The sequence below is a fragment of the Anastrepha obliqua genome, chromosome 4 (genome assembly GCF_027943255.1).
Source record: "Anastrepha obliqua isolate idAnaObli1 chromosome 4, idAnaObli1_1.0, whole genome shotgun sequence".
NCBI lineage: Eukaryota > Metazoa > Arthropoda > Insecta > Diptera > Tephritidae > Anastrepha > Anastrepha obliqua.
The window spans coordinates 29931709-29958062 of NC_072895.1; the positions used below are offsets into that span (position 1 = coordinate 29931709).

Sequence of the window (26354 nt, forward strand, 5' to 3'; positions counted from 1 at the left end):
AATGGTTGTATACCACTCAGAATTCACTCTTCTGCGTTGTTCTAGTGGTACGGTTGCGACATGTCCAGTTTTTTCAAAAAAACAGGCGGATTTGGCTCATCTTGAAACACCCATACAGTCGACTGCTGTTTACATTCGGACTCATACGCGTAAATCCATGATTCATCACCTGTCACGTTGTCATAGACGTGTTTCGAAGCCCCGCGATCGTATTTTTTGAGCATTTCCTTCGACCAATCGACACGAGTCTTTTATTGAGCGATTGACAAATTGAGTGGGATCCAACGCGAACAAATTTTTTTGACAGTCAAATGTTTATGCAATATTGAATGTTTGCTGCTCCCACTAATGCCTAAGATTGTCTCAATCTCACGATAGGTCACATGACGATCTTGCAATATCAGTTCGCGCACAGCATCAATGGTTTTCGGAACAACAACTGATTTTGGACGACCTTCACGAAATTCGTCTTGGAGTGAACTACGACCACGATTGAATTCTCCATAACATCGATAAACACAGGTCTTTGATGGAGCTTCATCGCAAAAAAATGAATTAAGTTCATTCATGCAATGTTGCTGAGTTAATCCACGTCGAAAGTTGTAAAAAATAATCACACGAAAATGTTCACGATTTAATTCCATTTTTGGACCGAGATGAATCTTTTAAGTTACTGTAAACAACACAAATAACGCTGGTATTTCAAAACGTTCTGAGTACGTAAAAGCAAAAAAATGTCAAACTTTGCGATACAGCGATACAGTCAGTTGCCAGATTGCAACACCAGGGTTGCCAAATCCGGAAATATAAAAGGCACCCCTCGTAGATGATCTTTTTTTGTACACTACTGTTATAGTAAATTTTATTTTGCATAGAATGAGCTATATTTGACTGTAAATGAATTAAAATTTATGGAGTTGTGAGAGTTTTAAGATTTTATTTTTTTGTTTTACTAATTTGGTATGTAGGTATAAATGACGCTAAATCGGAATAAGGGCGCGTTTTGATGCGTTATTATATAATATGATAGGTACATAATATTTATTTGAGTATATACTATGTATTCATAAGAGTACACTGTACTGCATACAACAGAACTGGTTAGAACTTTCGAAAATAGCTAACATATTGTCACGCATTTCTTTTTCAATAGAAATATGAAAAAGCTCCCAAGTGTACCTAAGTTCACACTGTACATTGAAGTTTTTTATTCTAATATAACCTTATTAAAACGTCAAATTTTAATTGTTTTGCTTCAATTTGTGAAAAAGAAATGTGCGATAATCGCAATAAGTTTTGTTTCGTATGTGGTTTGTTGGTGGATCAAAAGCATCGTTCGAAGTTACAGAATAACAAAGCTCTGGTTGATGGCTACAACGATTTCTTTAGGCTTACATATATTACTTCTGAACGCTGGTATGAACTGAAATTCAAGAGATATAAATCAAAACGTTGCCAGAAAAGTCGAATTTCCTTATATTCTCCGATGATATGGCATCATCAGCCTTATCATAAACCAGATGACTGTTATTTTTGTAAAACGGACGTAAACGGTTATCATTATAAAACTCGAAAGCACATAAAGTATGCTGATGTTGCAACTGTTAAGAAACCCGTAGTCTTGGACGATATGATTGGCTCAACTGCAGGTCATGAATTGAAGGAAGTTCAACTCATTGCTGATGATGATCAATCTGATAACAATGAACGTGGTGATGAAGAGTACTTTCCGTCTGGTTTTAAGTCTTCAGAACGACACATTGCATCAAATTCAGATTTCCAGGATCTTTCTCGTGATTTACTTCTATCGGGAAGACAATCTGAAACGCTCGCTTCTCGATTTAAACAATGGAATTTAGTTGATGACGACTTCAGAATTACGTATTTCCGGAAAGATGATGATCGAATTTCTTACAGAGAAGTATTCAAAACTGATGTAGAGAATGACAAACTTGTTTATTGCTCGAATATAAAAGAATTATTCTACCTCTCGGACTATTATCACGAATCAAATGAGTGGCAACTTTTCATTGATGGATCATGCATGATTAAGTGCTTTCCCAATATTCCTCACTTGCATCTTGAAATTAAAATTTGTATGAGAAATTTACGAGTGCAGCTCAGTGCAATAGAAAGACGGGCATGGGAAAGTTTTAAATCATTGTGTGAGAAGTTCCTTGGAAATAAAAAGTGCTCTGATTATGTTGAAGTCGTCAAAGAGTTTTTGAGTGCGTACGAAAAAATGGAATGCAATATGTCCATCAAGATACACTTCCTGCACTCGCATTTGAATTTTTTCCTGGAAAACCTGGGCCAGATGAGCGATGAATAGGGTGAACGATTTCACCAGGAGATAGGAGTCATCGAAAAACGTTTTGAAGGGAAGAACTCCATCAACATGCTTGCTGATTATTGCTGGTCCTTGAAACGTAAAACAAATGATGACTCTTACAAACGGAGCAGGTCTAGCAAACATTTAAAAAAAAATCAAGTTTTAGTTTTACCCGACATCTTTTAAAATTTTAAACCTGTACTGTTTCGTACTGCTCTAGTCCGGTTAAATAATGTTATGTCCTTTTTTTCTGTTTTACAATTTGCTGTTATTTAATGTACTGTTCTGTAATATTCTGTACTGTACTGTACTATAGTGTACCGTACTATTCTGTATCGTGCCGTACTAAACTCCAAAGGGCCGTTTGCAATGCATTTTTAAGTTTGGAACCAGTTCCGTTGAGTACTACAACGTACCGCACCGTACCACAGCTCTGCACTGTACTGTATATCTATACTCCAATAAATATGATGTGTTTATACTGACACTTGCTATCATTTTCATGCTTCGAAACGAATTTTACTATAACAGTAGTGTACTAAAAAAAATCATCTATATCGGATAATATCGTAAAAATGATGTCAAAGTTGAAAAAATAGAGAAAATATAAAAAAATTCCAAATACTTCCGTCTACAGCCTCGTCAGTTATCATATCAGAAAAATTGTCAACACACTGTCAAAAAGGCTTGTTTTTATTCTTTCGAACCAAAAAAACATATTCGAAATCGGATGGAAATTGGCGAAGTTAGGAGTGATTGTTCACATCAACCTACTGAAAAACGGTTTTTTGGCCATAAAATGAGATTTTGGGGGTGTATTGGAAATTTCTCCTATACCATTTTTCTTAGTTTTACTATACGTACAAGTTGTGCTAGGTCTCCATAAGAGTATATTTAATTTTTTTTTGTCACACAGTGTTATGTTATCTTTTAACTGTATTTTAAGACTTAGTATTAGTAAAAATATTTATTTGCAAAGGAGCTACAGCTGATCTCCGGGAGCTCCTCTCAAAAAAGACGTTTTGCCGTGACCACTATATCTCTAAACTGGATTCTCTGAAATTAAAAAACCAAACAGATTTCGTTAAAGTAACTTTAATCTAGTAATTAATCAAAAGAGGTTAGGTTAGGTTGAGCTGCCTGGCTGAAAGCCATCACATAGACCTATTGATCCTTAGTGTTACCAGATGGAGCTAGACCCTTAGGTTTCTATGTAGTAGACATCTTGTAATACGTCTGAGTCTTTTGCGAATCTAAGTAAACTTTGGAGCTCTATCCCCGAGAGGTAGTCTAACTTCTCATATTGTAAAGCTCCTAGGCATTTTAATCTGGTTCTGGCTAATGCAGGGCAGGAACAAAAAAGGAGGTGTTCTAGCGTTTCCCTCTCTTCTAGTTCATTGCAAAATCTGCAGCTATCGTTGTTTGTAATTCCCATCTTGTAAGCGTGCGCCACTAGTGGCCTGTCGGTAGACATACGATAGTTCTGCTTTCCTTTCTAGACGGGGCTAGTACGATTCTGGCGTATTTATCTGCATTCTATGTACACATGATTTTCGCGGATTTTACGAGCGGCTAGATTATTCCACCTCCTGTCTATCCGTGTTTTCATGTCCTCAGCGATGTGACCGTATTTAAAGGTTTCAGTATGTCGTGTTCTTCTTCGAATTGTATGGCACTTCAACGCACTTTTACACTCTACAGGCATTTTTCTGACACAACCTTCTTAAACTAACCCCCAGCTTTCCCTGCAGGGCTTTCGTAAACATTCAGCGACTATTCAACTCAAGCTAATCACTGTCGGCACGTGAATATTTTCGCCTGAGTGCCAAAACTATTTATGAAGATGTTGATAAGACTGATGGTCTCTCCAAGAATGGATTTTTAATTGCGTTTGTCGGTTATACAAGGGGATATACTCACACATACACGTAAGCAACGGATTGCCTGCATCGATCATAAAACACAGTCGATCGGCCGCTATGCGAACCATGTAGCACAACGCGTTTCTCTGCAACTGATAACTAATAGTTGATTACGTTGCAATTTTGCTTGTTTACTTCGCCGTTTTATTATTATTCCTCCTTTGTGGTGATTACGATTGCGATCGCGCAAAGGCCAAACTACTAATACCAATAAAAATTATCAGCACACAAACTTATTTCACAAGTTCCAGCTGCAGCTAAACAGGCCTCTGGTTAGTTGATCGCGCCCATGATCGCGCTTTGGTACTTGTAGATATTTTGCTGGTGTGAGCAAATACACCGCAGGGTTTGAATGCCGCCACTTTAGCGCTTAGCTTTGCGACATTTGTGCTTTAGTTGGTTGTCGTAGCTGCTTCAAATCGGACGGTTATTTCGGTGGTTAACCCGCTCATTGATGTATAATGCGATAGAGGCATATTTGAAACTTTGTAATCGTCCAACAAATCGCTCGTTCAGAGCAAGAGAGTTCATGAAGTAAATGTGTCAAACTTGAACTTCATCAGTGTAGAAAACAGCTGTGCACCGTGTGCCGTCGTCTGATGTTTATTTTAGTACAAAAACGAGTTTTCAAATCTATTTTTGATCATTCGCAGTGCTGCTCAACTCCATACCACACTCGTGCAAGCAAGTCTGCATGCATTTTGTGACAGTTTAGCATTTATTTGCTTGTTTGGTGCATAATTCCGTTTTGTAAGCTTTAAAAGACGTGTCTGGAAAAGTGGTGCGACCAGTTCTCGACTTGCCGCATAGTCTTTATTACGCCTACCAGTGCAGCTGCTACGGAAGAGTGATCGTGCAGACTAGTTTTGTGGATTGCAATACTGCATTTATTCTCGATTGACGTAATTTATTGAAATTACTATAAATTTCATTTGCATCAGGAAGCAGAAAGTGTAGAGAATGTAAGTGGCATAGCCGGAAATTATTAAGGGATTAGAAAATATAAATAATTTTATAGAGAAATAGTTAATGTAAATCGTCTACATATTAATTTCGTGTGCACATAAACACAAAATAAAGCGCGAGATCAGCCTCCAAGTAAGTACAGTAAAGTGAAATTTTTTTCAAGGGAAGGAAGTGCTGAATACCAGCTTTGTAAAGGAGTTCCGATTAGACATTACATGACTGTAGTAAAGTACAATCGCAGAGGTTTGGGCGCTTCATGAGTTCAAGCAACTTCACAATCTGTGTGGTGCAAACAATTATCAGGGATGGGGGATGGGGTTAATTCAGTGAAAAAGGTAAGGGTAGGCAGGTGAAATGGTTGAAAACCAGACTGACACTCCCCAAGTAGCACTAAAGCGCCGTTTTGATAGCATTTGAGACTTCAACAGCAGATATCTGCAGCCAGCCAGAGCTGTTGATATAACGGAGACGGTTGATGCGATTTTGGTTGGATTACTGCCTGGACGTTGTCGAAGAAAGGAGCACCCAGTGACTTTAATCGTCTAGCTACCCAAGCCGGACATTTACAAAAAAAGTGCTCAATAGTCTCCTTCTCTGAAAGGTTCCCACAACTCCTGCAATGGAGATTAAATGGTAAACCTAGCTTTACTGCGTGAGTGCCAATCATTCAATGACTGGTAAGAACAGCTAAAAGTTTGGAAATTTAATGACATGGAGTCTCCAGGATTTTTGTTGTTATTGTTGTTGTAGCAGCAATACTAATCTCTGACAGTGTAGTGTATATCACCGGCCGTCTTCGTATAACTCATCTAACTGTAGGCCCAGGAAACTTGCTGTTTCGACAGGTTGGGTCCAAAGGGAGAGGGGTGTTAGATAAGTGGGTTAAGTGGGGCAGGTGAAAAGGTGGTTAGTGTCGTGCGGAGTGCCTCACATGCATGACATATGTTTAGTAGGTCGGGATCGATTCTGGATAAGTAGGAGTTTAACCCGCTGCAATATCCAGAACGTAACTGTGCCAGTGCAACGCGGGTCTCACGGGGAAGCTGGAACTCTTCATTTGCTTTAGGTGGTGGTTGGTCTCCGATTAAATTACTTACGTAATGAATGAAACACAGAAAAACTGATGACCGATTATCGCAATTTCTAAAAATATATTGATTGAATTGAATAAAATGTACAGGGTGCGCCATATTTTATGTCGGTATGAAAACATTGAATAACTTTAAAAAACAACTGATTTGTATATGTGAGGTATTTTTATTTGATTTGGTTATTTACAATTTATTAAAACTATGTTTTGAATATTATTAGCAGTCACAAACTGCGATTTTTTGTCTGCGTTTGTCATCACCTTGTCAAGCATTTCGGGTTCCATAGCGTCGATTTCGGCACGAATATTTGCCTTAAGCTGGTCAATAATCTGCGGCTTGTTGGCGTAAACCTTACTTTTCAGATAGCCCCACAAAAAGAAGTCCGGGGGGGGGGGGGTTAAGTCAGGTGATCTGGGGGGCCAGTCGATGTCGTCTCTTTTTGACACTAGACGTCCCGGGAATTTTCGTTGCAGAAATTCAATTGTTGCCTTCGCAGTTTTGCATGGCGCACCGTCTTGTGTTTATTTATTCACCCTGCCAGAGTGGTTAAAATGTGCCTCGTTAGTCATTAAAATTTGCTTCCAAAAATTGGGTTTAGTGTCAACCAATCGTGCGACTGTTTGGCGTGTTCCAAGCGACGTGAATGGTCCGTCGGCGATATTCTTTGTGTCAATTGCACTTTATATGGAAACAAATTTAAATCCTCATTTAAAATGCGCCGCATTGTGGTTTCACTGACGCCAAAATGCTGAGCGCAACGACGATAAGACACTGTGGGCTCCTGGGCAACGCTCTCCCTCACTGATTCAACAAGTTCATTGGAACGTCTTGGTCGTTGCTGAACTTCTACTGTCCCGTGCTCAAAAAAATTCGACACCACACGACGAATAGTATTGTCAGACGGTGTTTGTTCGCCGCGATACTTTTTGCGATATGGGCGTTGAGTTGTAACAATTTTTTTTTTTTTTTTTTGGTGGTGAGGTAGGGTTCAAAATGCCTTCCCAATTACAGCGACTATCGACTACTGCGTCGTGTAGTGTGACCACTAAAACGATCCCTCCTCTCCTTCTGGGAAGACACCCTTCCCGGAACTGCTTTCTATATTACTTCGGGAGGGCCCAGAACGGCATCCTTAAAGGACCAATTCCATTCACCCACGACTGGGTCCACCATATTTGTAGCCAGCTTTCATGCTTGTCTTCTTGTGTCTCTATCTGTGCGGCTATCAATCTTTTTTTTTTCGTAGCACGTTCGCCACTGGTAACTCCGGAAGTATCCGTGACCCGAGAGGAACTGAGTTCAGAAGTAGTTCCCTTCCCCGAAGTTCCTTTAGACCCATTTGCCAATTGATGGAATAAGTCCATCTGCCACTCGGTTCAGTGTCGCATCGGCTTTGCCTCCGCAGCAAGGTCTGCCGTCTTCGTTCTGGGAAGCTAGTGATGACGTGTTTCTTCTTGGAGTCCCAAGCATCCATTCGTTTCCGCTGATCACGAAAATTGCAGCGCCTGAGACAGTGCGATAGTCTGAGGCAACTCTGAGTGCCGTTGGTCGTTGCACAGCGTCCAGTGCTTAGCGCTTGGCTTTGCAATTTGGCACAATTCCCCATACTTCGCTGCCGTACAGGAGAATTGAGCTTGTGGCCGTCATAAATAACTTTCTTTTATTCTGTGTTGACCCACCGATGTTTGCTATTAATCTACTTAGCATACCCGTGACCTTTGCTGCTTTGGTAGCCGCATGCCGTATCTGGGCTCAGAAAGTAAGCCTGCAGTCAAGTTGAATACCTAAGTATTTCACTACTTTTTGGGTCACTAAGGAAGTGTCGCCTATTTGCATGTTGACCTCGTGTCATAAGGATGACTTCGGTTTAATGTTTGGCGAGTTCCAGGCCGTGGTCCTCAAGCCATATTTCCCTCCTTATCATGACTTGGTTCAGCTTCCTTCTAGCGTCCTCAGTGTCCCAAGCTGACCGCCACTATATCGTCCGTGCATCCCACAATGCTCAATATCTCATCGTAGCTCAGATTCCAGAGACCGGGGCCGAGAATAGATCCTTGAGCTACGCCAGACGTTATCGCTTTTGTTTTCTGGTGTGCCATCTGGTGTGCCGTACAGCAGTTCACGCTCACTCAGGTAGCTCTGGAGAATCCTTAGCAGGTATACAGGCATTCGAAACCTTTCTCGTAGTGCCTTTATTATGTCTGTCCATCGTAGGCTGTTAAAGGCGTTTCGTACATCAAGCGTTTCCAGGACGGTGATGTGGTTCGGGTAATGGAGTCTGCATTGAGCGCTGCTTACTACCTCTTCTATTGCGCCAAGGGTTAGTTTTCTACGTCGGAAACCATTTTGCCGTGCTGACTCTTCCTCGGTGAAAGGTGGGAGCATCTCGTCACCTTGGGGGTCTGGGTTCCCGCACGGCATAGGGTGCGTGGGGAACAGTCTGTCCACTATTTTGCTGATGTACGGCTGTGGAGTTGGCGTTCAGCTTCCCCGTTACAATTTTATAGCCGAGATCCCAAGGGCTGCTATTTATATTCCTTCGGTTGGAACAATAGAACGACTATTTTCGATGTATAGCGTCATTATTTCAGCGCGTTGTTTCGGTGTAAAGCGATCCATGGTTGAAATTGTACTGAAGTGACGCATCGAAAACATGTACATATGTTGAAGTCGATCGATTGGTCAATGACAAAGTTATTCAGCGTTTACATACCGACATAAAGCAAGCACTCTATACAACGTGTGGGTTCCCTCTTGGAAGCAGCTAGAGAGACCGCGAATTATTCTCAAATATGGTTCAAAATTTAAATTAAATTAAAAAAAAAAAATTAAATTAAAAAAAAACCAAAAAAAAATTATATTACTTTTAAATTGTGTAATCGCTTACATTCGATTAGGAATAGCAAATAAAGAAGAGGGAGAATTACTTTTGCTACTTTCCAATAGAGAATGAGAAGCAAATAAATTCTCAAATTTTTTTGATAAATCCCTCTGCTATAGGTTTTTAACGTAGGCTACGTATAAATGTATTTCATTTCAAAAACCAAAAAATTTACGTCCCGAAAACTATAAAAAGTCAATACTTCTACATTTCTTAATACAGATTTATGCTCAATAACTTTTCAATTACCCCATGGCCCGAAAGTTTTCAGCCGCAATGTGGATTTCAGTCTTAAAAGCTAAAATAAATATTTCTGTATCAATAAAATATTCGCAAGCACCTAATTATCTAAAAATAATACCTAGTACGAGTATTTACTTACATCACAACAAGTACGCCTACATTTTGAATGCAAATACACTTACGCATAATCTCAGGTAAACCAATTTAATTTCCACAATATTTCAACTGAGCAAATATGCATCTCACTGACTAATTGTTTTATATTTCCTTTGTAAATATTTGCTACAAATATGAGCACTTATTTAGTCTAGTGCGCAGAAATTATGAACACACACACATATCTACCAAGTACTTATAGATTAAATGCAACCGACTTGACCGCTACGTGCATCAACGTCGGCCGTAGCCGAATGTCTTAGTACGCGACTACCATTCGGAAGTGCAAAGGTTTGAAGCTGCGGGCATGAAACGGCAAATGACAGAAAAAGATGGCAGAACTCTGAGTGTATTTGCGCCATGAAAAAGCTCCTCATAGAATTCATTTGCCGTTCGGAGTCCGCTTAGCACTGTACCTTCCTCCATTTGTGGAACAACATCAATACGCGCACGCCACAAATTGGAGGAGGCGCTCGGCCAAGCTTTCAATAAAGAGGTGTAAGCGCTAATTATATAAATTTTATAAACACTCGCACTCCTCTATGACTGATAACAAACCAGTAATGCGCCTGATAAAAGCTGTTACTTGCTTTGAGGGCTTTGGGCGTCATTCGAATGAGCAGCTTGTTTATAATTTGATGTTATCAAAAATCGTATTTATTTGCCAAACTAAACACAAGATGAGCGCTGTGATTGTACTTGAAAAGGGTATCATGTCTACTACCACATTGTCGCGTTAGGTAATACGAGTAAGATAAGGGAAAGCTAAAATAAGTAACTGCAAAAGGTGCGAAAAGCTTAAATTAGCCTTGCGATCAAAAAGTTACAAAACGGAAAAGCAAGTGAGGAAGATGGCATAACTGCCGAGCTCAACAAAAATGGATCAACGCAACTTCAAAACGCCTTGTTAAGTCTTACAAAACATACACCTGAGATTACACCAAGACAATGGCAGACTAGCATAATTGTACCAATCTAACAGAAAGCTGGCTGACGCGACCACATCAATTATCTCGGCATTTCGTTATGAAGTACAGCGTATAAAATCTTCATGAACTTTCTACACCAGAAATTGAATGGGTACGCTGAATAAAGAATAGGCGAGTACCAAAGTGGTTTTAGCAGTGAAAGGTCGCCGACCGAACGAAGCTTTGTAGTTTGCCAAATTATTGATAAATTTAGTGAGCATTAAAATTAACCTGCGTGCCCTCTTTATAGATTTTCTGAAAGCGTTCGATAGTACAATATTACGTTAGGTTAGCTTGTCAAAGACAAAACACTCGGTGGCGCTGAGGCCCATTGTGATACCCGCATTTTCCATCCCCTAACTAAGTTGCTTACACCACTTAGAACTTTTTAAGACGGTAACTAGTTCCTCCAGTGAGACATTTTGCAAATACCCAAGGTCTTCAAAGAAATCATCGCCAAGATATTTGGCACGGCTTCTTAGAAGTGCAGGGCATTCACAGAGGAGATGTTGTACCAACTCAATTTCTTCTCCTGCATTGTGAGGTACACCCATTCTACTGGCTAGGCTGCTAATAGTGCAGTGACCCGTCATAACACCTGTGAGGACGCTGGTAGTTGATGTGTTGAACTCAAGCAGTCATTTTGCCCTTTTCAGATTAATTTTTGGTCAGAATGTTTAGGAGATACCGCAGTTAATAGTCAGACACCCGAACCACTGCCATTGTCCATCTTTGAACCGTCAGTGTAAATGTGGTTACCACTACCATCTGATATGAGTCTGGTATGTCTTTCTGTCGGGTGTTCTTATTTAATACTCTTTTTTTTCAGATCTTGTCTGATAGTCTTTGGCAACTTGTGCAACATGGGGCAGTCGAATAGTCTCATTCACGCGGTGTAGCTGGCCAATGTAGAGCTCCTTGTTGACCGTAGCATTCTTTTCGAGCATTTTCCAGTGCATCATACCCTCTAAGTCCCACCAAATACATGATCTTCTTTGAATGAAGATCCGGTTTGACTCTCGGCTATGGCGTATCTCCTGAAGCCGCCCACTACTTTCTTTCCTTCATATTGATGCAGAGGCACCATTTCTCATCTCCCGTGACGATTCGCTACAAAAAGCTCTATTTATGACCGCGTGTTGCTCGATGGCGAGCGAGATGCTGAGAAGCAATTTGAAGCCGACTTTCTTTGTTTTTTTCGTTGAGCTCGTGAGGCACCTATATATATATATGATAGGTGCGTACACCCTTTTTGACTGTTTCGTCCAGCCTCTTCCTCCTGTTTGTGGCGTGCGTCTTGATGTTGTCCCACAAATTGAGGGGCCTACAGTTTCAAGCCGACTCCGAACGGCAGATATTTTTATGAGGAGCTTTTTCATGGCAGAAATACACTCGGAGGTTTGCCATTGCCTGCCGAGGGGCTGCCGCTATTAGAAAAATGTTTTTCTTAATTTTGGTGTTTCACCGAGATTCGAACCAACGTTCTCTCTGTGCATTCCGAATGATCGTCATGCACCAACTCATTCGGCTACGTCGGCCGCCGTCGTGAGACACCTAGGCTCTCAATTTTTCGGTAAATCCCATTGAATGAAAGTGATTGAGAATGATTTTATGATCGCAGTTCATTTTTTCGGCCAATTCACGACTGGTTTGGCGTCCGTAAAGTCCTCCTTCAAAAGTGATTTCAGACGTTCTTCATCGAATTCAGAAGGCTTTCCGTTGTGGGAGGTGTCATCGACGTCAAAGTCGCCATTTTTGAACTTTGCAAACCATTTCTATCTGACTCGCCTATGACAACTTCTCCAACGTCGGAGCTTCAGCAGCTTTTTGACCTGAATGAAAAGCAAAGCAGAGCAGGTGTCGAAAATGTTGACTTTTTGCCTCCTGGGTATTCCATTTCTAAGCCTCAAAACTAACAACAAATTGAATAACTCAAAAATACAATTAACATAGAGCAGAAAAAGTTTGTAGAGCTGAAAGAGTTCTATTGAATGAATACTTACCTCTTGCCAAACAGCAAACAAATCGTTGTAAAATACAAGCAAATATAAAAACGCTATGAATTTTTATTTATTTATTTATTGTCTTTGAATGGATACATTCTTACAGACTCTGTCGAGCTAATGTACAATAGTTTAGTAGTTACTAAGAAAAGAACGATTTAAGATGATTGACTAAGATGCCATACGGCCATGTAAAATCAGCACCAGAAGAATTGAAAAACATATTTAAATCTGCACATGCCCTAGGAATCGGAGCATTCACCCCGTAGTTGGTTTTCGAGAAGCCAATTTTAAAGGTTTCGTACTGTCGGACCCTCATATTGGGTATGTTAAATTGAATTTTACTTAAAGTTATTCCCCAACTCAATATAAAAAAAATATAAAAAAAAGCGGTGTTTTATTATTAATGCGACCTTGAGCTCACAAAATAAAAATACGAAAAATGCAGAAAATTTTGAAAAAAAATGTCAAGCCAAATGTTTGCTTCAACATTCGACTTGCACGTGTGTCTATAGTGACTATGGTGACTAAAGTGTCAATAGTGAATTGTTTAATAAATATAATAAATACCCACACTCCTCGCATGGCAATAAAGATTCTAATCACTGCCATGTGCTGCAATATTAGATAACCTGAAGTGAAGGCACTGCATATAGAGAATTTATATGGCAAAGACAATTTTTTTCTTTTTTATATTCTTATTTTTTCAATAGATTATAAGTAAGAGTAACAATACATACATATGTTATTTATAAATTTAAAAATATCTAAAATCCTCTGATAAAGTATTAAGGGCAAAAAGATAATTCGAATATAGATTTTCTTGTGGAGTCGGCAAATGCATGGAGCGGCAGTTACTAGAACTTTCTTGCCGAGGTATGCGACTCGAACGCTCCGCTTACAGATGCAAGTCGATATGCTACGTACAAGCACAGGCGCCTTAGTTGCCGAGAGAGACAAACTTAAGTGCCGCATACATACATACATACATGTATGTACCAAATAATGGCATCAGGCTTCACACACTCCCGTCCCCAAACAGAATCAATTAAAGTCGCATGCTGAAAAATTATCACATCTCTCCAAGTTGACCGCTGCTTCGCATCAATGCGCCTACAGCATTTTGATTAATTTTGATTGATTTTAAATTAATTGTTTAATACACAGAATTTCGTTTTCGTTTTTAATTGGTCACCAGTACGCGACTGGTTTTGCAGTGCCTATACTTATATATAGTTGTAAGCAAATGCTTTCGTTGAATTAAAGACTTAGGCGGGATTTTCGACTGTAAGTTGAATTTCACCAGCCATGTTAACCACGTCATAAGACGGACATATGCGATGCTAGCATTCGTACGCCGAAAATGTTCTGCATTTATCAACCCACACACTCTCACACTGCTTTTGTTAGATCAAGATTAGAGTATGCCGCTGTTATTTGGAGACCGTACCAAATAGGTCTCTCTAATCGGATTGAGAGAGTTCAGAAAGTTGTTATTCGTTTTGCGCTATGATCTTTAAACTTTTCTGAGCCTGTACCATCGCACCGCTCTCGATGCTTATTGATTGACTTAAAATCCCTTGATAGCAGACGATCTGTGGGCCAAAAGTAAGGTGAATTTGGTTGTAAAATGAAAAATCTTTATTTATTCTTGTAAATCAATTTCATCCAATCAAAATAATCCCCTCTCGATGAAATACACTTATGCCAACGATTTTTCCAATCCCCGAAACATGCCAAATAGTCCATTTCCGGTATAGCCTTCAGCACCTTCTTCGATTCAGCTTTTATCTCCTCAATCGACTCGAAACGCGTTCACCAGAGTGGTCTCTTGAGTTTTGGGAATAGCCAGAAGTCACACGAAGCCAAATCAGGCGAATACGGTGGTTGCGGAACGATATGCGTGGAATTTTTGGCGAAATGGTCACGAAGAACGAGTGCAGTGAGAGACGGTGCATTATCGTGATGCAAAAACCAAGAGTTGTTGACCCATAATTCTGGTCTTTTTAGATGAATTGCTTCACGTAAATGACGCATAACGCTCAAATAATATTCCTTATTAACAGTTTGGCCAGGTGGAAGTAGTTCATAGTGCACCCCACCACGAAAATCGAAAAAAACTGTCATCATGACCTTTATTTTTGAGCGACTTTGACGTGCTCTTTTCGGTCTGGCCTCGCCTTTAGCACGATATTCGCTTGATTGGTCGGTTATTTCAAGGTCGTAAGCATAAATCCAAGTCTCATCTCCCGTAATGATGCAATTGAGCTTGTCCTGATAGTCAACGCGACGACTTTTTTCCAAGAAATTGAGAGTTTTCGGTACCAAACGAGATTTGACTTTTCGTAGGCCCAAATAGTCTTTCAGAATGGTGTTCGCAGATCCTTCTGATATTCCGATCATATCAGTAAGGTCTTTAACAGTCAACCGACGATTTTTGAGCACTAACTCCTTCACTTTATTGACGTGTTGGTCATCTGTTGACGTCGATGGTCGTCCGGAGCGCTCCAAGTCATCAACACGTTCTCGACCCTCTTTGAAGTCTTTGTACCACTTATAAACATTTTTCTGCGACATGGTCGTATCACCAAATGCCTTCTGCAACATGCTAGACGTTTCCGCAGCCGAAATTTCATTCCGCAAACAAAATTTGATGGCTCTTCTCTGCTCAATCAAATCAGACATTGTAAAAATCGAAAAATGCACTCTTGGTCGTTTGGTAAACACAAGCGTAAATATATTACTGATAATGACATTCACATGAAAGTTGGCCCAGATGTTATTAACAGTGCTGCCAACTCATGAAAAAAATAACTAGAGCGAAATTGTAATCCCGCGAAGTTTGACAAATAAATTCACCCTACTTTTTGCCCACAGACTCTATTTATTATTCGTATCATTTCTGGATCTATTAATTGTCCTTCCCTTTTAAGTAAAATTCAATTTAATATACCCAATATGAGGCTCCGACAGTACGAAACCTTTAAAATTGGCTTCTCGAAAACCAACTACGGGGTGAATGCTCCGATTCCTAGGGCATGTGCAGATTTAAATATGTTTTTCAATTCTTCTGGTGCTGATTTTACACGGCCGTATGGCATCTTAGTCAAACATCTTAAATCGTTTCTTTTTCTTAGTAACTACTAAACTATTGTACATTAGCTTAACATAGTCTGTAAGAATGTATCCATTCAAAGACAAATAAATAAATAAATAAATATTGGCACCAGCCTCGTCTTTATAGATTCCTCTATGTCCGATGATTCCTTCAGCATGTAGACCGCACCAAACGGTTGTCTTCAATAGATGTGATGGCTCTTCTTGAATGCCCTACGTTCCGAATGCGGAAATTTTGCTTTTTGACGTAATCATTAAGCCAAAAATGGGTCACATCGCTAAACACCAAAGTTCACGATGAACACTTTTCACAGAGCGTCGGTTTTCGTAATAAAGGGTGGTTAAATTTTAAGGGCCGATGTTGAATGTTAACCACACCTAAACGTCAAACTTTTTCTTGCATTTCATTCGACATTTTTCAATATCAGATTAACTCAATTTGAACTATGGAAAGATACACAAACGAGCAACGCGTTAAAGTTATTCAGGCTTATTATGAAAATGGGCGTTCAAATCAAAATGCATATCGCGCACTTCGTGAAGAAAATCATCTTCAGTGATGAGGTACATTTTCACCTCAGTGGATTCGTCAATAAGCAGAATTACCGCATTTGGGCGAATGATAATCCAAGAGTGATTGTCGAAAAACCAATGCACCCACAAAGAGTGCCTGCTTGGTGCGGGTTATATGTCAGCGGCATCATTAGGCCGTAAATTTTCCAAAATGAGGCCGGTCAGGCAGTTACTGTGAATAGTGTTCGCTATCGTGAGATGATAACGAACTTTTTATGGCTCGAATTGGAAGGTATGGATGTGGACGATATGTGGTCTCAACAGGACGGTGCCACTTGTCACACAGCTAACGAAACAATGGCTCTTTTGCGCGAAAAATTTGATGGCCAAATAATCTCACGTCGCGGCGATGTCAATTGGCCGCCAAGATCATGTGATTTGACACCGTTGGACTTCTTTCTTTGGGGTTATTTGAAAGAAAAGGTATACGTTGATAAGCCAGCATCAGTTCAAGAGCTAAAGGATGAGATAATTCGACACATTAACGGCTTAGAACCTCAATTATGCCTCAGCGTCATCGAAAATTTGGATCATCGGATGGAGGTGTGCTGCCGAGGTCGCGACGGCTATTTGGCCAATATTTTGTTCTGTACGCAATTGAGCTATACCAATTTTATCATAATTAAGAGCAGTGATAATAATTTCCTAAAAAAGTTGTATTTTATTCAAAATTAACACCGGCCCTTGAAACTTAACCACCCTTTACAATTTTGCGATTTATAAACGTTCTTTCTTTCCATGATGAATTGTCAATGAATCCTGAAAAAAAATATGTATTTATATAGTTTGACAGCAGTGACGCGCGATCTGTCAAGAAACCCTCTTTGAAAAAAAACCTCCAATCTGATCACCCTACACAAATTTAATAAAAAGAAAGTAAAACCATGCAATATGTTGCGCTGCTATTATTGTGAACACAGGTGTAAATATGTATACAGTAGGTTCTGTTTTTATGCGGTAGATACGTTCCGCAAGAAACAGCATAAAAAAAAACAGCATAAAAAAAGCTACTAGTTCTATAGTAAAACTATAGATACGTTTCAAAAGTGCTAAAACCGCATAAATCTGAAATAATGTAATAAAATCGCATAAAAAAGGGCACTAGTCCCATATTATAACTATAGATACGTTCCATAGACCGCATGAATCTGAAATAATTAAATAAAATCGCATAAACAAAATATTGTATTTTTGAAAATTATATCTTTATTTAAGAAACGTCAGAATCGAAAAATAAATTTAAGTCAGAAATAAAATCAGACAATACCCACATGCTGCGCGTTCGTTTAGGATTTGGCGTAAAATCACTTTCGTCACTTGAGGAAATGTACACGTCTGATCTAGATAGTTATGCAGGCGGTTCCATACTTGTAGGGTTAGCATTTCTGATGTAATCTGTGATGAGTTTTTGCTTAGCTGGCTTAGAATCTTGTTTATATGTACAATTCCCGATAGGTCGACATGCATTTTGTAATTTAAAAAAAAAAACCGCACTATTTCAAAACCGCATAAAAAAAAGCCGCATAAAAACAGAACCTACTGTATATTTGATTTACTTCTAACGTCATTACATTCTTAAATGATCGCCACTTAATCTGTAATAAATATAAGTAATGGAATATAATTCCGGGTTAGGGTTCAAATAGGGCCAGGAACTACTTAAAAAAAAATTATAATAATAAAATTATTGATAAGCCTCATTGGCGTATAACAAACGACGCTTACATAGTGATCAACACTTACGCAGATAGTTTTTCGCTATAAAAAATATTTTTTTTCTTTAGTATTCCTTTTATTTTATATGTGTAAAAGCGTAGTTTTCTATATGCCTCCATAACAGCATGACGGAACTGAAAGCAGCCAAGCCAGAGGAATTGGTGTCGTTGACTACGAAGAATGGGAAATTGCCACAAATCGTTTCAGACCTGAATAGGCCAGCCCAACATATACCGCTCGGCGAACAGAGTCGTGCAGTGCGGCGCCAAGGATTCATGGTTTTATTGGGCAATATTGGGCTACTCTCGGCCGGCATGGCTTTGGGCATGCCAACGGTCACCATGCGACAGCTGACTGATCCCAATGAGAATGTCCATCTCAGCGAGTCGCAGGCATCGTGGTTTGGTAAGTAAAGATGTGAATGTATTGCGGATGAATGTGTGTACAGATGTACGTATATATGCATGTAAATATATTTGTATGCAACTGAATTATTTCGCTCAGTTTTTTATTGAATTCCATTTCTCTCCTTATTAGCTTCGATAAACACACTTTCATGCCCACTCGGTGGTCTACTCTCTGGCATTCTGTTGGACAAAATGGGTCGCAAAAATACTCTCGTTGTATTGAATGTAATTGCGCTGGTTGCTTGGGCGTTGATGGCTTCAGCGGTGGAAAGTAACACCGATGTGGTTTTTATACAGTTGCTGGTGTCGCGATTTTGTATTGGTGAGTAGAAATTATGTACTTTTATTTAAGGTGTACTCCTCTGCAAGACTTAGATCGTATTTCGGTTAAGTTTACTCTCAGCAGCCTTGTGAAAAGTTAGTTATACATACAGGGTCCGGCAATCGAAGTGTAACAAACTTCAGACGAGCATCAGCTGTCTGTTAGTTGGCTAAATGACAGTCCAGAGTATTGTTTACAAGCGCACGGAGGCATTTTGCGGAGAATACAAGCGAAAAAAGAAATATTATGGGGAAAGTATTCTGGAGGTTGGTTTGAAGCCATGGGCAGACAAATATTTCGGTGGCAGACCATAGACAATTCAACAGGACTCGGCACCAACTCACAAAGCTGGAGTGAACCAAGAATGGCTAAAAAACAACGTTCCAAACTTCATAAGGTCCACACAATGACTCTCAAATTCACCAGATCCGAATCCGATGAGTCATTCTCTTTGGGCCATTTTGGAGAGTAAGATCCAAACTAAAAGATTCACGAGTCTCGAGGCTCTGAAAAAAGCCATTTTCCGCGAGTGGGTCAAAAAAACTGTAAGTCTCATTCGGGCAGCTTGCGATTCGTTTCTGGACCGTCTCAAGGCCATAGTCAAGGCAAAAGGTGGTCATGTCGAGCAAAAGTAAATTGATTCTTAATTTTGTATTATTTGAAGACTTTTTTTACTTTGATTTGAATAAAGGTAATTTTGCAAACTTAATTTATAACCTTTTTAACTGGTTACACTTCGAGTGCCGGACTCTGTATCATCGTGTTGTTTAGTGTAAATTGTCTTAAGCCACATTTAACCTTGAGAGAACAATTCACTTTTCGGTATACTGAAAATATTTATAAGAAAATGCTTAGGATGCCTCTATGAAATTATCAAAGTTGAAAGTCAAAAAGATGAGAATATGAAAATATTTTTTTTTTGTGTGACCAAAAGTACTTACATTTACTCTATTATCGGTTTTTGAAAATGAATCACTGGCGCTTCCATTCTGCTTTTTTACCCACTCGCATAAAAGTGAAGCTATCTCGAAATGCCATAAAATCATAGACAATTTTTTTACGTTTTGTTGGTGCTAAATATATATTTGATGGATTAATAGTTTGATTTATTTTATAATAATATTTAGGTAATAAAATTGAATTAAAACTGCAACACCATATATGGGTCCATATGCGGTAAAGATTTAATTTTATTTATATATGTATATTTATATTTTTGTCGTACCATTTATAATATAAATAAAATGGCCTTAACAATGCCTTCCACAACTTTTAGAACGAATGCTAGAAAATTGCCACAATTCTAAAAACTCTGGTTAAAAAGTTTTACGTTTTGATAAAAGTTTACCCAATTTTTATAAATCTTTTTATTAATCATCCAATTTGGTTTTAGAACAACTTTTTTTACAAAATAAAGAACTAATTTTTAGTGATTTTTTTTTTTTTTTTAATCAAAATGTCAGAAACATCTCAAAGGCGCCGTCACGCCAAAGGTATGTGGCATACGCTCTCACTAATACTATAACAATTCGCCCACCTCGGCTTAATTCAACCCAGGGACCATAAAAGTGTAACATTTTGGTAGAGCCGAGCGTATGTCCGATGACACAACAGGTTCCTCTTCTACAGACTTATGAAGGCTATACGCCGTCGATAGTCCCATTCACTCTCACTGTGTTCATAGGTGGATCTAAAGTTATACTAACCCACCACTGACATGTCTGCTGCGCTATATTAAAGTGAGTGTTTCACTCAAAAGTCTGTGCTTCTCGTCGGCTCGTCTCAACCGTCCGCCTTCTCTGCTGCCCCTGTAGCTGTTGCTGCATCCCCTTGCGTTTCTAATCACTTTGCGTCATGATTTTAGCTGCGACGAACGTTTGGGCTGCCTCTCACTGGTTGCACGCATATCTCGCATGAGGGTGTTGGGGGATGGTAAGCTATTAAGCGGTCGCTATTAATTTTGCGCCACCTTGCAAAAAGTTTGAAACTTGGGCTGTTATGGTTTTTGTTATAGAATAAAATATATTTTTATAAAAGTAACGTTTTGGAATAGTACTGGAATTAACATGCTTCTAGACGGATATTTTCTTTACCGATGGCTCCAAGACTGAAATAGGGTCTGGAGCCGGATGTAAATTTTTGCCATCCTGAAAGTAGCCGAACATATAATCGAGAGGAGACGGAGCGGGAAACAGATTGGCGTTTTCAGTGAGAGTCAGACTGCACTGAACGCCCTGGAGAACGCGAAGCAAACCTCACAGATTGTTCAAGAATGTAAGAAGAAGTCGCAAGACAAAACAGGCTTGCACTTATATGGGTTTCAGGACACTCCGGTGTTCAAAGAAACGAAATTGCCGTTGAGTTGGCCAACCGTAGATCAGCGGTTCCCCCATAAGGGCCAGAGCCAATAATCGGAATCAGTTCCGCAGGAATCATGAATTGGATCAGCGATTATGTAGGCAATTTACATAAAGAGCGATGGTCCGGTCTGGAACGCTGCAGAACTGCAAAGTGTCTTGTGACAAGTCCGAACAGAAAGTTGTCACACTTTCTACTAAAAATTGGAAGGAAAGACGTTCGGTTAATGGCCGGTATCATTACAGGACATAACCCATGGGGTCAGCATATGACCCCCATTGGAATCATTGAGGACCCAATATACCTTTCTTGCTTGGAGGAGGCGGATAGCACTGAGCACTTTCTTTGTGAGTATCCTGCCTTTGTTAGAGCAAGGCTACGAGTTTTGGGTTCTGATGTCATGAGAATGAGTAATATTCGTTCTCTAAAACTAGAGGATACATATTTACAAATTTGCCGAAGAATCTGGAAAGTTCTCACAGGACTAACTACCTCTATCTCAGCCTCTTTCCTATCTTTCCGATCTCTTTCTCTGATACTTTTCTCTGATATTCTTTAGATTGTAAATGAATTTTTAAAGCAAAAAAAATAGAAAATTTGAAAGCGCTGGAGGAGCTGCCCCCTCAAGCCATACAAACAGAGTTTATTTTTATAATGATTGACCCTAAAAATATTTAAACCCTAGATAAAAAGATTACCAATAAAATTCCAATTCCAAAAAGTTGCATAATTTTTAAATACTTTTTTTTGTAATTCCGTTATTTGTATGAATGGCACCTTTTTGTCAATAATATCTTATTTCAAATAATTTACACAGCTTAATATAAAAAATGCAATAAAGAATAGCGGGATTTTCTATAGTTAAACGACTCGATTACTGCTCGTGCATTTGTTATATGGAGAAAACAAGCAACACCGCTAGGGAAAAAATTATCAAGAATTTGAGCCACTCCAGACTTGCACTTTATTGCACTAAAATTTAATGGGTCATAAAATTGTGTACCAAATTGCTTTTGTTCTTAATTCTGATTAAAAAAGTTCGAAATTATGTATGAATTGTGTGATATTTGTTGTAGAGTGAACTTTTATGAAGATTTTTTGAAATTTAAAAAATAAAACAAAAGTAGTCTAAAGTGGCGAAAATATGGTGGTACTATAGTACTTATATTGGGGGCTGTTTGTATGTATGTGAAAAATAAAAAAAATATTAAAATAACGCACTCAATGACATTCGAGTTTCTTTGTTTCATTGGCTTTTTCTTGAGAGCGAGATTTTGATTATATTCCACCTGTTGTGGTACACAGCGAATTTCTGATACTTATTTGCTTTGCTGAAAACAATTAAATAAAAAAAAAAATTTGTTAATTTCTCCTCATTGATGTCACATAAATTCTTTATTAATATAATATTCACATATGTATGTGTCTTGTTTCATTTTTCTGCCTTTAGGTATTGCCATGGGCATTGCAAGCGCGCCGGTTGGTGTCTACTCCGCCGAAATCAGTTTGCCGCGCATACGTGGACGACTCATTCTCGGCACCTCGGTATCGATTGCTGCGGGCATTATGGTAATCTATTTGGTTGGTTATTTCATACGCAACGACTGGCAACTAATTGCAATGCTTTGTTGTGCCTATCAAATCGTGGCGATGCTCTGTGTAATTCCTATGCCTGAGTCACCCAGTTGGCTGGTGTCCAAAGGGCGTTATGAAGAGGCAAAACGCGCGTTAAACTACTTTCGTGGCTTGGAAAAATCAAGTAATTTATAGAAATGAATGAACATTTATTTTATTTTTTTTCATTTCTTTTACATTTCTTCTTGCATCAAGGTGAAATTACACATCCTGAAGTCCAGGCCGAATTCAACTTGCTACAGAAGTCTATACAGCTGGGTGAGGGTGTGAAGAAAACACCATTCTTGAAGTGCATTCGTGAACCTGAAGTGTATAAGCCGCTGCTGATACTAATGGGTCTCTTCGCCTTCCAACAGTTGACGGGCATCTTCGTCGTTGTCGTTTATGCTGTGCAGATATCGCAAGATGCTGGCGTCACCATCGATCCATTTATGTGCGCTGTACTGATCGGCATTGGGCGCGTCGTCACCACAGTTCTACTGGGTACTATATTCGAGAGATGGGGACGCCGTCGTTCGGGTATGGTGTCGGCGTTCGGCATGTGCCTCTGCATGTTTCTGCTGGCCACTCACAATTGGAATTCGTGGCTACAAAGCATACCATATCTACCGGTTATAGCCATAATTGCGTTCATCGTTTTGAGTACGTTTGGGCTCTACACGCTGCCATTCTTCATGATATCCGAACTGTTCCCACAGAAAGTGCGTGGCGCCGCTTCCGGACTGACAGTGGCCGTGGGCATGTGCTTTGCCTTTATTTGCATCAAAACATATCCCTCGTTGCGTGGCGCTTGGGGCAATGAGTATTGCTTTGTGAGCTATGGCATTATGGCATTTTTGGCGGCGATCTATGTTTACACGGTTCTGCCGGAGACGCGTGGACGCACGCTGCTCGCCATTGAAGATCAGTTCCGCACTGGCGTCAAATCGCAGCGATATCAAGCGACTGCTGTGGAGATGCAGGAAGTAACGGTCAAATAAGTTTATCGTGCGCTAAAGCGCATTAACGGGCGAATACATTTTTGTAGATTAGGAAGTGAAAGTTGATTATAGCGAAAGCGTTTGTGGTAGAGTAGCGACGTGCTACCAGTGCTGCCTATTTAGTAAATTAAAAAATATTAACATTTTATTTTGTACAAAAAACAAAAACAAGAAAAAGAACCCAACTACTTTTAAAACAAATAACAACTTAATTGTGTAAATTAAACTGTGATAGGTAAATTCCCATGTAAAGAATTTTGTCTTATTTAGTAGTAAATATTTTTATATTGAACTCACAATTAAACATCAAATATACTCTTACGTAAACATTTAACTTTCTTTGTCAATTTCAATTTGGCGTTTTGGAAGCGGGAATGAAAGGGTGGTCTTAAAACTACGTAGTTCTACATCTACACACACATACATACTTATACATATACCCTATGATCAGAAAGTACCGGGAATGTTTAAGTAAAACAAAACAGAGTTAAATTTCAGACAAATTTATTTTATCTCCTTAAAAATATGACTTGTCTGAAGCAACCCGCATGTGCAACGTTTAATCCAGTCCTCCATGCACCCCTGGTAGGCCAACGAAGGGATGGCCTTCAGCTCCTTCCTCGCATTCTCTTTAATCTCCTTTATCGACTAAAAACTCTCTCCTCGAATTGGTAACTTCAACTTCGAAAACAAAAAGAAGTCGCACGGGGCCATATCAGGTGAATACGGTGCTTGCACGATGGTCTTTATCATACTTGGCGTTTGATTGAATAATCCAGCACAATTCGAGCTAGGTACGATAGCGCGTTGTCATCATTCAAAATCCAAGAATTGTTTGCCCACATTTCCGCCCGTTTGCGACGTATAGCATCTCTCAAACGCTTCAAAACAGATATTATAAATAAGATTATTTATTGACTGTCTGGCCCGATGGAGGGTACTCATGGTGCACTACGCCTTGGCAATCGAAGAAAACAGTCAACATCACCTTCCCGGTACTTTTTGATCATAGGGCACAAAGATTTTTCCTTTTACGAGGAGGAAGTATCGAAACTATATCGGCAGGTAATGGTAAATATCCGAGTGCATTTCTGCCATGAAAAAGCTCCTCATAAAAAACCTTTTGCCGTCCGGAGTTGGCCCGAAACTGTTGGTTCCTCCATTTGTGGAACAACATCAAGATGCACACCACAAATAGGAGGAGGAGCTCGGCCAAACACCCAAAAAGGGCGTAAGCCCAATTTTATATGTATATAAATATCGAAAGCCTAGCCCGTCGGTGTGTGTCTTTAACCCGAACTAAACCTCCTATCATAAAAGTACAGACCCCCCGTACTACTATCAAGTATTTCGTCGCGAGGCAGTTAGAGCCTTATACTCACCGTCACTTACTGCCCTGATGCAATGCGGCAGATGTTGCATCTGTCTATTACCACCAACTGTAACACGACGCACTGTGACTATCTGTTGCGACGGAGCTTTTCCGACTACTTCAGACCCGGCCATCTGCAGGCAGAAACATAATGGGAATTGGTACGGTCCCTGTACGCCATTGGACAACAGAGTAGGCATGCCCCTTGACTCCAGAGATACATGTCTGGTCTATGTTGGTAGGAATTATAGCCTAATGCTAACATGGGTCCCGGGACACGTGGGTAAGGCGGGTAACGAGATCTCTGATTCTTTAGCCAGAATGGGCTCAGAGGCCAACTTCCTTGGCCCGGAGCTTATTTTGCCACTCCCTTTTGCAGAGATCAAAAGCCGCGGTTAGCTAACGGATTACTCTGGCAAGTTGAGAGAGGCTGCAGATGAAAAAAACTGATGTTACCTGTCCGTCCAACCGACTGTCGCAGTTCCTCTTGCCACTAAGCAGAGGAGACTGTAGGAGGCTGGTTGGACTGATGACGGGTCACTTTCTATGGGCAAAGCACATGGAAAAGGTAGGCATCTCAGACAGTGCACTCTGCCCATTATGTGGAGAGGAGGATGAGACGGCGGACCACTTTCTGTGCGTCTGCCTCGCCTTCGTTCGAATCAGGCTTGAGGTCTTTGGCACTAATGCGCTAAGAAGCGACCACATTGGCTCCTTGGCACCGCAAGATCCACTCAGATTTCTTCGGGGGTTGAGTAGATTTAAAAGGGAATCGGGGCAGTACAATGAATTTAATTGTGTCTGAGTGCTGTACCGACAAAAAAAAAATACAAATGGACTGAAAAATCCCGGGCCTAACCAAAAAAAAACGTTTTTTTTTTGTTTTGCTCAATCATCAACGTACTTTCCATCAAAAACAATGCAATCATTCCAGCGCCGCTCTAACATTTCAATACCACTTTTATCGAGCGATTTATCTTTTGCTTCAAAATAGGCCGCAGTTTCAGTTTCAGTAGTCGCTTGTAGCCAAATCTGGTGAACACGGTAGATGTGGGAGCAATGCCAAGCTCGATTCATGCAGTTTTGTCATTGTTTTGATTGACTTGTGACACGGTGCATTGTTTTGATGCGGACGTTTCTTTACGATTTTGGCCTTCAAGCTCTCCAATAAGGAAATATAATATTCACTGTCGATGGTATAACCTTCTCCAGATAGTCGATGAATATTACACCACACAAATCCCAAAATACCGAGGTCATAACATTTCCAGCTGATTATTGCGCTTTCGTGCGCTTTGGACGAGTTTCACCA

The 26354-nt window shown here is 39.8% G+C and overlaps 1 protein-coding gene across 3 annotated transcripts in view; it reads left to right on the forward strand.

The window, feature by feature from the left end:
• Positions 1-24004, forward strand: part of LOC129243557 (facilitated trehalose transporter Tret1-2 homolog) — a 37986-nt gene extending 13982 nt beyond the window's left edge. Inside the window, exons 1-5 of one of the 3 annotated variants that reach the window (XM_054880652.1) lie at positions 4587-5216; positions 18093-18373; positions 18506-18697; positions 22506-22814; positions 22886-24004. In XM_054880652.1, the coding sequence (XP_054736627.1) occupies positions 18094-18373; positions 18506-18697; positions 22506-22814; positions 22886-23670 (1566 nt within the window). In that variant the 5' untranslated portion in view covers positions 4587-5216; position 18093 and the 3' untranslated portion in view covers positions 23671-24004. Of the gene's footprint in view, positions 1-4586; positions 5217-18069; positions 18374-18505; positions 18698-22505; positions 22815-22885 lie in introns of those variants that run through there. The other 2 variants (XM_054880654.1, XM_054880653.1) reach the window with 2 other exon arrangements.
• The last annotated feature ends 2350 nt before the right edge of the window (positions 24005-26354 follow it).